The sequence below is a fragment of the Piliocolobus tephrosceles genome, chromosome 17 (genome assembly GCF_002776525.5).
Source record: "Piliocolobus tephrosceles isolate RC106 chromosome 17, ASM277652v3, whole genome shotgun sequence".
NCBI classification, from domain to species: Eukaryota; Metazoa; Chordata; class Mammalia; order Primates; family Cercopithecidae; genus Piliocolobus; species Piliocolobus tephrosceles.
In genome coordinates, this window is record NC_045450.1 from 19,563,388 (window position 1) to 19,578,034 (window position 14,647).

General features: G+C 39.9%; 1 protein-coding gene across 2 annotated transcripts in view; it reads left to right on the forward strand.

Annotated features, from left to right (window-relative positions):
* REXO5 (RNA exonuclease 5) overlaps window positions 1-13,784 on the forward strand; it is a 44,893-nt gene extending 31,109 nt beyond the window's left edge. Inside the window, exons 14-20 of one of the 2 annotated variants that reach the window (XM_023225045.3) lie at window positions 3,936-4,040; window positions 4,511-4,648; window positions 8,082-8,174; window positions 8,782-8,998; window positions 9,190-9,377; window positions 10,342-10,460; window positions 13,514-13,784. In XM_023225045.3, coding sequence (XP_023080813.1) covers window positions 3,936-4,040; window positions 4,511-4,648; window positions 8,082-8,174; window positions 8,782-8,998; window positions 9,190-9,377; window positions 10,342-10,460; window positions 13,514-13,589 — 936 coding nt within the window. In that variant the 3' untranslated portion in view covers window positions 13,590-13,784. The remainder of the gene's footprint in view (window positions 1-3,935; window positions 4,041-4,510; window positions 4,649-8,081; window positions 8,175-8,781; window positions 8,999-9,189; window positions 9,378-10,341; window positions 10,461-13,513) is intronic. The other variant, XM_023225046.3, reaches the window with a different exon arrangement.
* The last annotated feature ends 863 nt before the right edge of the window (window positions 13,785-14,647 follow it).

A 14,647-nucleotide genomic window follows, 5' to 3' on the forward strand; every position in this document is an offset into this window, starting at 1 on the left:
CCTGAGAACTGCTGTTCTTAGGATTTTTTTTTTTTTTTTTCCTGCACACTTACATGGGCCTCAAGGGCTCTTTGGGCATTATTATTGTTATTGTAATAGGTTTAATTTTTAGAGCAGTTTTAGGTTCACAACAATATTAAATGGAAAATATAAGCTGGGTGCTGTAGCTTACACCTGTAATCTCAGGACTTTGGGAGGCCAAGGTAGGTGGATCTCTTGCGTCCAGGAGTTTGAGACTGACCTGGGCAACATGGTGAAACGCTGTCCCTACAAAATATCAGCCAGGCTTGGTGGCACGTGCCTGTTATCCCAGCAGCTCAGGAGGCTGAGATGGAAGGATTGCTTGAGCCCAGGAGGTGGAGGTTGCAGTGACTGACGTATAATCGCACTACTGCACTCCAGCCTGGCGACAGTGAGACCCTGTCTCAAAAAAAAGAAAGTACAGAGAGTTCCCATTTACCCCCACACCCACCCACACAAACAACTTCCACCACTATCAACAACCTGTACCTGAGTAGTAGTACATTTGTTAAAATCAATGAACCCACTATGACATATAATTACCAAAGTCCATAGTTTACATTAGGGATCTGTCTTGGTGTTGACAAATGTATAGTGACATATATCCACCATTACATATCATATATATCATACAGAAGTTTCATTGACCTAAAAATCTGTGATGAATGTGCTCTGCCTGTTGGAAACCCCTGATTTTTTTTTTTTTTTTTTTTTATTGTCTCCATAATTTTGCCTTTTTAGGAATATCACATAGTTGGAATCACATAGTATGTAGCTTTTTCAGACTGACTTCTTTCACTTAGTGTATGCATTTAAGTTTTCTCCATGTCTTTTCACTGCTTTATGGTTTTTCCTTTTTAACACTGAATAACTATACATTTCCTGGATTTACCACAATTTATCCATTCACCTGCTGATAGACATTTTGGCTGCTTCCAAGTTTTGGCAATTATGGACAAAGTTGCTATAAATGTCTGTGTGCAGGTTTTCATATGTACATAAGTTTCCAACATATTTGGGCAAATACCAAAGAGTGCAATTGCTAGATTGTATAGTATGTTTAGTCTTGTAAGAAACTGCTGAACTTCCAAAGTGTCTATGATTTTGCATTCCCACCAGCAGTGAATGAGAGTTCCTGTTGCTCCACATTCTTTTCAGCATTTGATGGTGTCAGTGTTTTGGATTTCGGCTATTCTGATGGATATGTATTAGTGTCTCATTGTTTTAATTTGCAGTCCCCTAATGACATGTAATGTGAAGCATCTTTTTATATGCTTATTTGCTATATATATGTCTTCTTTGGTCAAGTGTCTGTTCAACTCTTTTGCCCATTTTTAAAATTGCATTGTTCATTTTCTTATTGGTAAGTTGTAATAGTTCTTTGTATATTTGAATAACAGTCTTTTAACAGATAAGTCTTTTGCAAATATTTTCTCCCAATCTGGCTTGTCTTCTCATTCTCTTCAATCATATATTTTTTATAGTTTCTTAGTTGTTGGAGGAGAGAAGGTAACTCTAGTCTTCTGTTATTCAATTTTGGCTGGGGATGGAAATCCTTGTAAGTTGTATTTGAGAAATTTAATGACAGTCTAATTTTCTTGGCTTTGTAAGTTATTTTTACTGAGGATTTACTTTTCCCTTTTTGTTTAAAGTCTAATTGTTTTACTAAGCTATGTCTCAGAGTTGATCATTCCAAGTCACTTTTTCTTGGTACCTTAGGCCCCCTTCAATATATAGGTTATAGTTTCTTTTATTTCCAGAGGTTTTCTTGGATTGTATTTTCAAGTATTTGGTTCCATTGCTTTAATTTTCTTCCTGATAGACTTCACTTATGCATGTATGTTGTCCTCCCTTGGCCTATCTTTCATTTACTTACTTTCTCTCTGATGCTTTTGATTTCATTTGTATACTCCTAATTCTTTCCATGCTTTTCATTAATGCCTTTTATTAAAATTTCACTTGAATCTATTCTTTCTTGATAACTTGTAGTTGCTTTTTCATATCCTCAAATGCTTGGCTGCTAATATTCAATTCAGTTTATACTGTAATGTTAACTGTATCCTTTAGCCCCATGGTTGATTTTTTTTTTTAGGGGGAATAATTTTCATCAGCTGAAATGCTTCGAATCTCACTTTATTTCTTGGTTTTTGTTTTTGTTTTTGTTTTTGAGACAGAGTTTCACTCTGTTGCCCAGGCTGGAGTGCAGTGGCATGAGCAGAGCTCACTGCAGCCTTGACTTCGGGGCTCAAGCAATCCTGCCTCAGCTACCCGAGTAGCTGGGACTACAGGCATGTGCCACCATGCCTGGCTAATTTTTAAATTTTTTATAGAGATGAGGTCTCATTATGTTGCCCAGGCTCATCTCGAACTCCTGAGCTCAAATTATCTTCCCACCTTGGCTTCCCAAAGTGCTAGGATCACAAGCATGAGCCATCGCGCCCAGCTGTTGCTGTTTTTTTGATAGTAGTTTAGATTAATATGGTCTACCATTTTCTAATTTTACTGATTTGTTTTTGAATAAGGTTTTCATTCAAGAGCGTCTCTTTTATTCTGCCTTCCTCAATGCAGTTTTTTGTTCTTCTTTTGTGCTTTTCCTCTACTTATCAAAGGATTCTCTCTCCCTTTCCTCTTCTCCCTCTCTTCTTATTGTAGCAAAAAACATACAGTTCAGCAGTGTTAAGTATATTTATATTCTTGTATAAGAATTCTTGTATAATTTGTCTTCTCTGGAGTTGTGCATGTGCCTTTAGTTGTTTCCTGAGCCCCTTGTCCCTTCTTCTTTTTAGAGCCCATAATCTCTTTCTTCCCCTAGTTTCTTACTGCAGCTCTAACATGCCATGGTGATCACATCTGTTTTCAGTGGCTTCCAAACAAGGCCGTCAGTCCTGTCAGCCTTCCGAGTCATGCAAGACAGAAAATAGTCCCTCAGACAGCCCCCACACTACTCAGAACATTGGACACATGGTCCACTCTTTTGTTTCCATCCCAAGAAAGGATCTGTGGTGTGGGAGAAGCCCTATTATGTCAGATAGGGAAGGATGTAAATGGGACCACAAAACATCACAAATTTTCCTTTCCCATTTACTGGAAACCCTTCTTGGTTTCATGCTGGTCTAGGTACTATATAGCTTTTCATCTGGTCTCTACGGTTCTCTCAAAGGTGTTCTGGTCCATATATTGTTGTTAACTCATTATCTCTGTGGGAGAGTAAGAAGCTGAAGTGAAGCTTTCTAGTTCTCCATTTCCAGAATGATGGTGTGGTGTTGACGGAAGGGAGGAATTTATAATGTTGTTTGGAAGGGTTGGCATTCTTCACAGCAGTGTCTCCAAGGAGTACCACCTTTTCTCTACATATCTGATTCTCCTCCAGAAGCACAGCTTCTCTGAGGCTGCCAAGCCTCTTGCTTGTAGTCAAGTGCTGAGGAATGTCAAAATCATGACCCATGTTCCTTATTTGGCATTTAATTGGAGTTTTTATTTTGGAGGTGATTTTTTTGTGCTTCATCTAATTCTTCCACGTCCCTTGATTATTATTATTATTATTTTAACCAAATCTATTAAGCCTCCTCTCCCTTGCTTTCCCTACTCACAGGCTTGCAACAGTTTACAATACTGGGAGTTATAGTTATTTATTTAATTGCAGGTCATTGGAAAATTTTTGTAATAACCCTTGTCTCTTGGTAATGCCGAAGGTATGACTTACATGTATTTTATTTTTATTCTTTTTATTGGTTCTGTGGTTCTTTGGGGAAGCTGTGTGGTTTCACCATTTTCCTCCAGATCTGGAAGTCAGCCTCATATTACCTCAGTATGGGTAAAAAGGCGACTACTATTTATATTATTGTGGCTCATATCCAGGAGCCACAATAGAGTATGAGGTTCCTACCTTATCCAGGCTGTGCTGTTCTCTACAGGTTCTTGAGCAGGCCAGAGTGGAAATCCCCCTGTTTCCCTTCAGCATTGTTCAGTTCTCTTTTAAGGCCTTTTCACCTATCCTCACCGAGGAGATGAACAAAAGGGTAAGTGGATGGGTTCTGCTGAATGATTTATTTAGTGACTTTTTGTAACCTCTTATCATTAAGGAAAGTAATACATGCTTTATTTAATTTGTTGTGTCTTTCTCTAGATTTTTACTATCTGCATATTAACATCTAAAAATATTTTTATAAAAATGGGAATCAAACTATGCATACTGTTTTGCAACTTTATTTTTTCATTTAACAGTATATCTTGTACATCTTTCTGTATCACTACATATCTTATTTCCCTTGTTTTTAATGGCTACATAATATTCTGCTATATGATTTACTTATTAACAGTATTTGTACTTTATACACTTTTGCTATTGCAAATGATACTTCAGTGAACATCCTTGGACATTTGGCAAGTATTTATGTCAAAAAAATCGTTGATGAATAATCCCATGCATTGACTCATGATTTCAGTTCTCTTTTCACATTCATTCCCATACTATATTTTTTTCCTACAGATGAGGATCAAGTGGACAGAGATATCAACTGTCTATGCTGGGCCATTTAGCAAAAATTGCAATCTCAGGGCTCTGAAGAGGCTATTTAAGAGCTTTGGCCCAGTCCAGTCAATGACTTTTGTTCTTGAAACCCATCAGGTAAGACTGGAAAATTCAGATTTCAATTTTCTAGATTAGTGTTTCACATTCAGGTGACTGCTTGGGCCATGCAGATAGCAAATATTCCTGAAGTAAGCTTGATTGCTACCAACTGGAGCGCGAGACGTACGCTAATGAGAGCAATTGTTGACCCACAAGAATGTATACCCAGTATTGTGAGATCTTTTGTTGTGTGCGTTTAAAGAATTGAGACATCTGTCTGGGCGTGGTAGCCTATATCTGTAATCCCAGCACTTTGGGAGTTTGAGGAGGGAGGATTGCTTGAGTCCAAGAGTTCAAGGCCAGCCTGGGCTATATAGTGGGACCACATTGCTACAAAAAATTTAAAAACAAGAATTGAGAACTCTGTCAATTTTCATATGCTGGCTCCCATTTTCTCAAATATCAGGCCATGCGAAAAATATGTCTGCTGGTTGAATATAACCTATGGTCCTTATGATTGTACCCAGCTTTAAACGATAAAATGCCCTTTCAAAAAAGAGAAGTAACTTTCATATCTTAGAAAATTACTTCTTTTTTTACAGAATAGGCTCGTGGTTTGCTTGGTTAAGATACAGGAGGAAGATTATGGGAGGGCTTTTGTTGTTATTGTTATTAGTTCTCTTATCTCTTAGGGCAAGTTTTTGGTATTGTAGGTTTGTATTTACATAAAAGCCTTTTAAAGAGATTAGTTTTACTTTAACAAAAATAATGCTTGCATATGGTTTTAAAAATTTATATAGTTCAAAGGACTTTACAAGTTAAGTCTCCATCTTCATAGTCATAACAATACCATATCAATAGATAAAGTTTATATATGAAGCAATAACATCATAAGCATATAGAGACATAGAAGAAATCATGAAAAGAATTTAAAAAGAATTAAGAATGGAAACAGTGTAATAGGATGTTTGTAGAATGATATACAATAAAGGTAACAATGGAGGCCTCCAGGGGGAAGAATCAGGCAGCTAGCTAATGAGATTAGGGGAAGACTTTACTGTAAATATATTGTTCCTTTAGAATTCGGAACTAGGTAACTATTAACTGGTGTATTACCATGTATGAAAGTGAAGTAAAAATACTTCTAAAGTGATGTAAGTGCAGGATCCTAGATATTTTTAAATGTGCTGTCTCTAAATTTTTTAATTTTTTTTTTTTTTTTGACACAGAGGCCCAGGCTGGAGTGTAGTGGTGCCATTTTGGCTCACCACAGCCTCTGCCTCCCCAGTTCAAATGATTTCTTGTGCCTCCCAAGTAGCTGGGACTACAGGTTTGCACCCCCACGCCTGGCTAAGTTTTGTATTTTTAGTAGAGACGGGGTTTCACCATATTGGCCAGGCTGTTCACGAACTCCTGACCTCAAGTGATCCACCTTCCAAAGTGCTGGGATTACAGGTGTGAGCCACTGCACACAGCTTCTAAATCTTTTATTAATGGCTTTTCTATGACTAGAAATACAAACACAAAGATTGTCCCTGAGAAGATGGATTGGGGGATGAGATTATAGCAAGGGACTATAACATCTTCCTATGTCTTTCTCTTGGTCCCTTTTTTTGGTTGCGGGGGTGGCAGGTAAAATACATATAACATAAAATGTACCTTTTTAACCATTTTTAAGTGGCATTCAGTACATTGACATTGTGCAGCTATCACCACCATCTATCTCCAGAACTTTTTCATCATCCCAAACTGAAATTTCCTATTAAGCAATAATTTCCTATTACCCTTTCCCCCAGCCATTGTTTTACTTTCTGTCTTTATGAATTTGACTACTCTGTATACCTCACATAAGTGGAATCATACAATATTTGTCCTGTTGTGTCTGTTTTATTTCATTTACCATGTCTTCAAGGTTCATTCATGTTGTAGCATGTATCAGAATTTTATTTTCAAGGCAAAATAATATTCCATTTCATGTATATACCACATTTTGGTTATCTATTTGTTGATGAACATTTGGGTTGTTTCTACCTTTTTTTTTTGGAGATAGGATCTTGCTCACCCAGGCTGGAGTTCAGTGGCGTGATCACAGCTTACTACAGCCTCGACTTCCTGGGCTCAAGCAATCCTCCCACCTCCCAGCCTCCTGAGTAGCTGGGACCACAGGCTTGCACCACCATGCCCGGCTAATTTTTTGTAAGACAGGGTCTCTCTGTGTTGCCCAGGCTGATCTTGAACTCCTGACTCAAGAGATCTGCCCACCTCGGCCTCCCAAAGTCCTGGGATTACAGGCGTGCCTGACTCTGGGTTGTTTCTACCTTTGACTATCATGAATAATGCTGCTATGAACATGGTTGTACATAATATCTGTTCAAGTCCCTGCTTTCAGTTCTTCTGGGCATATACCCAGAAGTGGAACTGATGGATCAAATAGTAATTCTGTGTTTAATTTTTTGAGGAATCATTATACTGTTTTCCACAGTGGCTATACCATTTTACATTCCTACCAGCAAAGAGCAAAGGTTCCAACTTATCTGCATCTTCACTGACACTTTTTTTCTATTTTATTTAATAATAGCCATCCTAATAGATGTGAAATGGTATCTCATTTGGGTTTGATTGCATTTCCCTAATGATTAGTGATGTTGAGTGTCGTAGGCAATTTGCACATCTTTTACAGCAATGTCTATTCACTTATTTGCCCTTTTTTTTTCTTATTTATTTTTTTCAGTTCCAGCGACTCTGCAATGTTTGCCCATTTTTAAATCAGGTTGTTTGGGTTTTTTATTGTTGAATTGTAAGAGTTCTCTGTACATTCTGGATATTAATCTTTTATTAGATAGGTGATTGCAACTATTTCTCCATTCTGTGGGTTGCTTTTTGCCACTGCTGTTAGTGTCCTTTGATATACAAAAGGTTTTAATATTTATGAAGTCTAATTTGTCTGTTTTTAATTGTGTTGCCTGCCTTTGATGTCATATTCAAGAAACCCTTGCCAAGTCCAGTGTCATGAAACTTTCCCATGGGAAGGCTTTTATCTCCATATTGATGCTGTGGCTCAGATAGTCACAGAGATTTACTTACTCCGAGTTACCAAACAGAAAAGCAGACCATTTGAAGATGCAGCCTATCCAGTGGAAGAACTTATCCTTCCCAAGCTTATAAAGTTAAGCTAAAAGACAGACAAATGGGAATCTCTGCCCGTGACTTGCAGTGATGACTTTAGTGATGCATAATAAATATTAGGAAAAGCATGTTGGGTAGTTGCATTTTAAATGACAAAAGTTAGTTATTGTCTGAAAGCTAGTTCCTGAACTTTAATGATCCCATTTAAAGTTGACAGTTTACAATCAATACCTGTGTAGCCCAGCACAGCAAAGGCATCCATTCTGGTGGCTTTGGCCACTGTAGTTTGAATCCTTTTCCCCAGCCCCTTCTTTAGCAGTTCGAGCTGGAAAGCAATGGTGAGGAAATCTTGGTCTTTCTGCAGCCTCATCTCTGTATACAGTATGAAGTCCTAGAAGCAGCCCAGCTGGCCATAGAGTCCTTGGATGGTATTCTGGTAGATGGCACCTGCATCAAGGTAGAGTGACAAGAGAAAGCTCCCTTTGCTCGGGTCTAGCCTACTACAGCCTGTATGCATAGTGCCCCAGGACATGTAGCAAACACCCTCAAGAGGCCCAGGCACAAGACTTTGTTATGGAAAGTCTTCAGCCAAGTCTGACATTCTCCTGCTGGCAGTGACTGAATATATAACAGCTTTCATTTGTGTCAGAAATCATCCTGTGATAGATTTGGGGCTTCCTTGCATTCTTTATTACTACTTAAGTCCCCAATGATTTATTCTGGTTGGTTCTTTGCAGTTGCCCTTTTCTTCACCTTTCAGGGAGATCAAATGATGGTATTTTGAAGTTTCTTGTGCCCATAAACAGAATTTCATTAAGGGTGGGAGGCAGGAAACTGAAGAGAATATGTTTACATGAAAATATGTATGTATTTATCAATTAAGTCTCTAACATAATTCTGTGAGGCAGTTATCTTTAGTTTCCTTTTACAGAAAAGGAAAGAAACTGAAAAAGTTTAGGAAACTGAAAAATGAAATTATTAGTAATGGCAAAAACTTGCTAGTATCCAACAGGCCTGAGGATTAAATTGATTTTCTACCACTAACATCAACTTTCCTTGGTTAGGTGCAGAGGCCTGTGACAGAGCTCACGCTTGACTGTGAGACCCTCGTGAATGAGCTGGAAGGAGATTCTGAAAACCAAGGCTCTATATATCTGTTTGGAGTGAGTGAAACCTTCAAAGAACAGCTGTTGCAGGAGCCCCGCCTCTTTCTTGGCCTGGAAGCTGTGATCTTGCCTAAAGATCTTAAAAATGGAAAGCAGAAAAAATACTGTTTCCTAAGTAAGTCCATGCTGTCGAATGTAGCTTTGGGGAAAGAAACTGGGGATGGTAATAACATGAGGTCAGAGAAGGGAAGATTCACCTCCTGGGCAGCAGTTCCTGATTCTGTCCTCCTATGGCCCTGGCCAGGCAGCTTGGATGGGATCAACTTTCTTGGCCCTTAATAACAAGGTGGGGGTTCTTGCTTTCAGAATTCAAAAGTTTTGGCAGTGCCCAGCGTGCCCTCAACATTCTCACGGGCAAGGACTGGAAGCTGAAAGGCAGGCATGCTCTAACCCCCAGGCACCTTCATGCCTGGCTCAGAGGCTTACCACCTGAATCAAGAAGGCCCGCAGGACATCGTGTTGTACCTCCCCCCTTTGAACAGGAGGCCTTGCAGGTGAGTGAGTGAAGGTTTCTTGGAGAAGATGTCAGGAGAGTCCTACTCAGTGACACTTAATCCTTTAATCTTTTTTTTTTTTTTTTCTACCCTGGCCCTCAGTCTTATTTCACTCTCCAGCTTCCTCCAGTCCTGGCCACATCTCCTTTTCTCCCAGATCTCTCATACTTTTGCCCCCTCCATACCTGCTAAACTTAGGTTTTTAGTCTTCCAGATCTCCAAGGGACTTTGAGGAACCAAGGCAGGAAGTCAGAGAGCTGGATAATTATTCAGTGATCTAGTCTAGGGTTTCCCAAAGTGTGGTACATACACAGGATAAATTGTGGTTGTCGTAGATGGTCTTTTGTTTTGTTTTGTTTTCACTTTTATGATTATGGATTTGTCTTTTTATTATAGCTAAGACATCTGAATGGACTTGTTTTGCTAATATTTGTTAAAGTATACAACAACTACATTGAGACTATGATTTTGTGGATGGTATTAGTTAGACAAGGCTAAGGAAGAAATTAACTCACTTTATGGAAAAATGTTAGAGGGATATACAAGCAGAAGAGTGGAGGTAGAAGGTGAATGGCTGAAGCTTGGGAAACCCTGTCTTAGTCTAATCTCTCATACTTAGCAGATGAAATGTAGGGGCTAGAGTTGGTAAGTCACTTGCCCAAGGTCACAAAGAGACTTAATGGCAGAAGTCATGTGGCTCCCCTAGCTTGGGGTCTTAGAAGACCCATCTGGAGGAAAGGATAGTAGCCATCCTCCCCTGAGGAAGTCCTAAACCAACTTGGAGGCCTGGGGATGCTGGGTCAGCAGAGAACCTGCAGTGTGGGTTCCAGTGTTAGACAAGGGATTTGTCTGGAACCTTTACTGGAATCCCATAGCCTTAGACCCGGAGGAAGAGTGTTACAGCCCTTCCATAGGTAACGAGAGAGTGTTCTGGCTGAGTATTGACACATGGCTTTGATCCCAGACTCTGAAACTGGACCACCCAAAGATAGCAGCCTGGCGCTGGGGCCGGAAGATTGGAAAGCTCTACAGCAGCTTGTGCCCAGGCACTCTCTGCCTCATCTTGCTGCCAGGAACCAAGAGGTATGGACTGGAAAGGGTATCCCTTCAGGACTCTGTCCCCTGGATTTCAGCTGTTCTTAGAGAAAAAGCCTTTTGCTGATGTTTAGGTCCATAATGAGGACTTACATGAATCACCTCTTTAATTCTCACAGTTCTAAAAGATAGGCATTGTATTCCCATTTCACATTTATATGCTCTTGTATAACTACATATATTGGTCCTTCAGGGAGATAACTTATCCCCAGTTAAAACCAGGGGTCTTATGTCCTTCTTACACCTCTCTGGAGAAAGAAGTAGCTGCTAACCCCACTTGAGTAAAAAAAGTAAAGTCTCAGAACAAGCCCTAGGCTTAGGTGTAACCTCCCCGCATATGAGGAATGTGTTCCTGCCTTCTGTACCTTTTTCCCCATTGACACCTCTGTTTTAAGAGATAACAGGGCCTGGTTTGCTGATTCTAAGCCTGAGGAATACTGGAGCAGGACTCTGAGTCTAGTTCCAGCTTTATCACCTATCTCCTCTGACAAGTGGCCAAGCTACTTCCCCGCTATAGATCTCAATTTCCTTTCAGTAACATGAGGGATTTGGAATAAATCAATTGATTTTCAAACCTTTTTAATTGTAAACCCTTTCTTTAAAGAAAAACCAATATTAAATCTTAAAGCATAGAGACGGGCAGTTTTGGAATGAGTGAGTGGGCAGCTAAATGAATGAGTGTATATTGGGGAAGGGAGGGAAAGATGGTAGCTATTTTGAACAGTCTGAAAACCTTGGATTGTGTTAATTTTAAAAAGTTCCTTGAGATTCTGACATCTGGCTAGGTACAGTGGCTCATGCCTATAATCCTAGCACTTTGGGAGGCTGAGGCGAGCAGATCACTTGAGCTCAGGAGTTCAAGACCAGACTAGGCAACATGACAAGACCCCGTCTCTACCAAAAATACAAAAAAGCAACAACAACAACAACAACAAAAACCGCCAGGCTTGGTGTTGTGGGCCCGTGATCCCAACTACTTGGGAGGCTGAGGCACGAGAATCACTTGAACCCAGGAGCAGAGGTTGCAGTGAGCTGAAATTGCGCCACTGCACTCCAGCCTGGGCTACAGACTGAGACTCTTGTCTCAAAAAAAAAAAATTCTGACATTCTAGGAGTTGATAGAGCATGAATACCTCTGGCCTTGAAGCTGGATCAGAAATTCATTACCTAGCATAAAGTTATTGTAACATGCATCTGAGGGCCATTAGGGAGATGGTCTACCTACTGGGTAGGTTGAAAGAACTGCTTTCTCTGAAAAGCAGAAACAAGTATTAGGTGTTTACATTGAGGGGGAAAAAAACATCTTCAACCAACATACTTTAAACAGGCTTCTGGGTAAGCTAATAGGAACAGGGTAAAAAGTGACCACAAGTTGCCAGTAAAAGCTTTTTGGTTAAGATGTGGGCTCTGGGGAACAGACTTGTCCTTAGGTAGCTCCTCAGGGGCAGTGTTATGGTGGTAGGTGGACTGGGTTTTCATGTTCCCATGTAGAATACTTAAATTGCAGTCCACCATTGTTTAGGTAAACTAAGTCAAGAGTAGCCCAAATCATTGTTCTTCCTGGATGTTCCACAGAGGGTGAAGCCAGAGGAGGAAGTGCTGGGGTCAGGGAGCAAAAACACTTAAGTTGTAACTGAGACAAAGATCCTAAGATAAGTTTGGCAAGTTAGGAGAATTAAGCCCCTCTGGAAGCAGCAAATCCTGTGGTGAAGAACCTAAACTACTCCTATCCTTTAAAAGTCACATTCTAATTTCTGTGGACATACTGATCAAACTCAGCAGCAGTAGCATGCATTTCCCCAAGCTGTGGAAGCTTGCTGTGTGACTGACTTCTCTGGGCCTTGTTTGTGCAGCTGTGTCCGTGATGGCAGCAGATACTCTTGGGAAACATTGGGAAAAAGGAATAGCAAAAACAATAGAAGGTTTCCTTAGGCTGGGGTCTTGATGCAGCACTTAATCCTTACATTTTTGGTAGCTTCTTAAATTAATATTGAAAACAACAGTAATTTATCAAACCCAGGTACTGTGCTAAATGCCTTTATATGCATTTTTGGTTGAGGTTGTTAGAATCTTTATTTAACAAGTGGAGAAAAAGTCTCAGATTAAGCAATTTTCCTAGGGTCACACAGCTAGTAAGTGCATAGTCAGGACTTGTACCCTGATGGTGTGTCTGACTCCAAAGCAACTCTCCTGCCCTCAAAGCTCTAGTTCTCCATACACAAGTCTAGTGTTTGAATGTTTAAGTTCAGACATCAGGTGGAGACAGATTCTGTGTTTGTCTTTCCTCATTTCTACCTGCTTTGCCTCAGAGAGCTCCTCAACTCTAACCCAGTTTCATGAATATGAATTACAAGGTGGCAGGGAACTAATAAGTATTGAATGGCTCCTAAATTCAAAGCACCATGCCAGGTTTTTTACAACAAACATTATTAAATAAGTTAATGTTTTGTAACATTTTTTAAACAGCCCCCGGCACCTAGCAGGTGCTACAAAAGTATGGAATGAACAAAGACTAAGACGCTTTAACAGCAACTTGTAAGGGCTCTAATGACTGATTGCTATTATTGATATCCTGGTTCTGTCACTTAACAGTGTGACTTGAGCAAGTCATATAATGTCTATGAGCTTGTTTATTTTTTAAATGAGGATAACACTTGTACCTACATCAGTGAGTTGTTTTGAGGATTAAATGAGACAAGTGTTTAGAACAATTCTTGGCATGTAGTAAGTGCTCAGTGTATGTTTGCTATTGCCAATAGTCTTCACCAAAATCCCTGTGAGGTAGTAAATATTTCATAGTTTTATAGATATGCCTCATATCTCCTAATTGGTAAAGGCAGGATTTGAATCTAGACCTCTGAGACTCATCAGTGCTTTTTCCATTAAACTATCTTCAGCAGGCAGCTTTCCATAAACCTTCCTGCCCTTGCCCCATGGCACACACACACGTACTTGGAAAAACATCTTCTCTAACTAGGCATTTATAACCATTCATTCAACCTTATGGATAAAAACCTACCTTTGTTTCTCATTTATTGCAGCACTCATGGTTCACTCTCTGGCCTAGGACTGATGGGAATAAAAGAGGAAGAAGAAAGCACCATCTCAGGCCTGTGATCATGAGTCGGCCTGCCATGTTTTCATGTGCCATTTCTTACCCCTTGTAGGCAGTGGCAAAGAATGTGGTCAGGCTGTAGTCTCTCCAACCAGCAGACAGCTTTTGTGGAAACTTGGTGTAGCATTTAAAAGAGTTTAATTTGTTTATATGGCATGTATAAGTTTTCAATAAATACCTAAAGTTCAAGCATAGTACGGGGGTGTCCACAGATTGTTTCTTTGTGTCATTGAGTTTATGTGCATAGGCGTGGTAGCAGGTACTCACTCCATGTAGCACCCCTATTACGTGGCATATTCTGATAAGGAAACCAAGAGGACTGCCTTCTCTGCAGAAAACCAGCCAATTAGGCAATTTGTCAAAGTTGTAATGTCTGTGAAGCAAATTTCTTTGAACTGTTTTCTTATTGACAGCTCTTATAAAATTGAAGGGCAATGATAGGCTGAACTGAAAAATCTGGCAAGTCCACCAGGCAGTGGAGTGGAAGATTCTTTTAGTTTTTTTAAGCAGCCCCTGGAAACCCCTTCCATTCCACGTTTAGGAATCCTTCCCTTCAGAACATGACTGCAGTGCCCCCCCTGGCCAGTAGGTGCCTCCATCACACCATCTCTCCCCCTAGGAACTGGAAACTTGAAATTCAGTAAAAGCCGTTTTAATCAACTCTCAAACTGGTAACAATCTGTGTTGGAAAGGACATGGGGCATAGGCACCCAATTCCAAAACTAGTAGAGATATTAACTGCCCTCCAGAAAAGATGAACCTGGCATACAGTATGTATCGTACCCAAAAACCTCGTAAATTGCTCCATACACTGAGACCCTGTAATTCTATAGCATTGTCCTAGGGTACTAGGATCGTTACACAAAAACATGTAATGAAGGAGCTATCACAGGGTTATTACAATGGAGTTCTAGGTAGCCAGTTCTAAAGTGTGTGTGTGAGAGAGAGTAAATAAAATCTTCAGTGAAAGAGATCTTCAAGAAGAGGCAGTAGACCTCTAGATCCAGAATGCTTGACTTTGAATCCCAGCTTTTTAAATCATTAGCTGTGTGAACTTGAA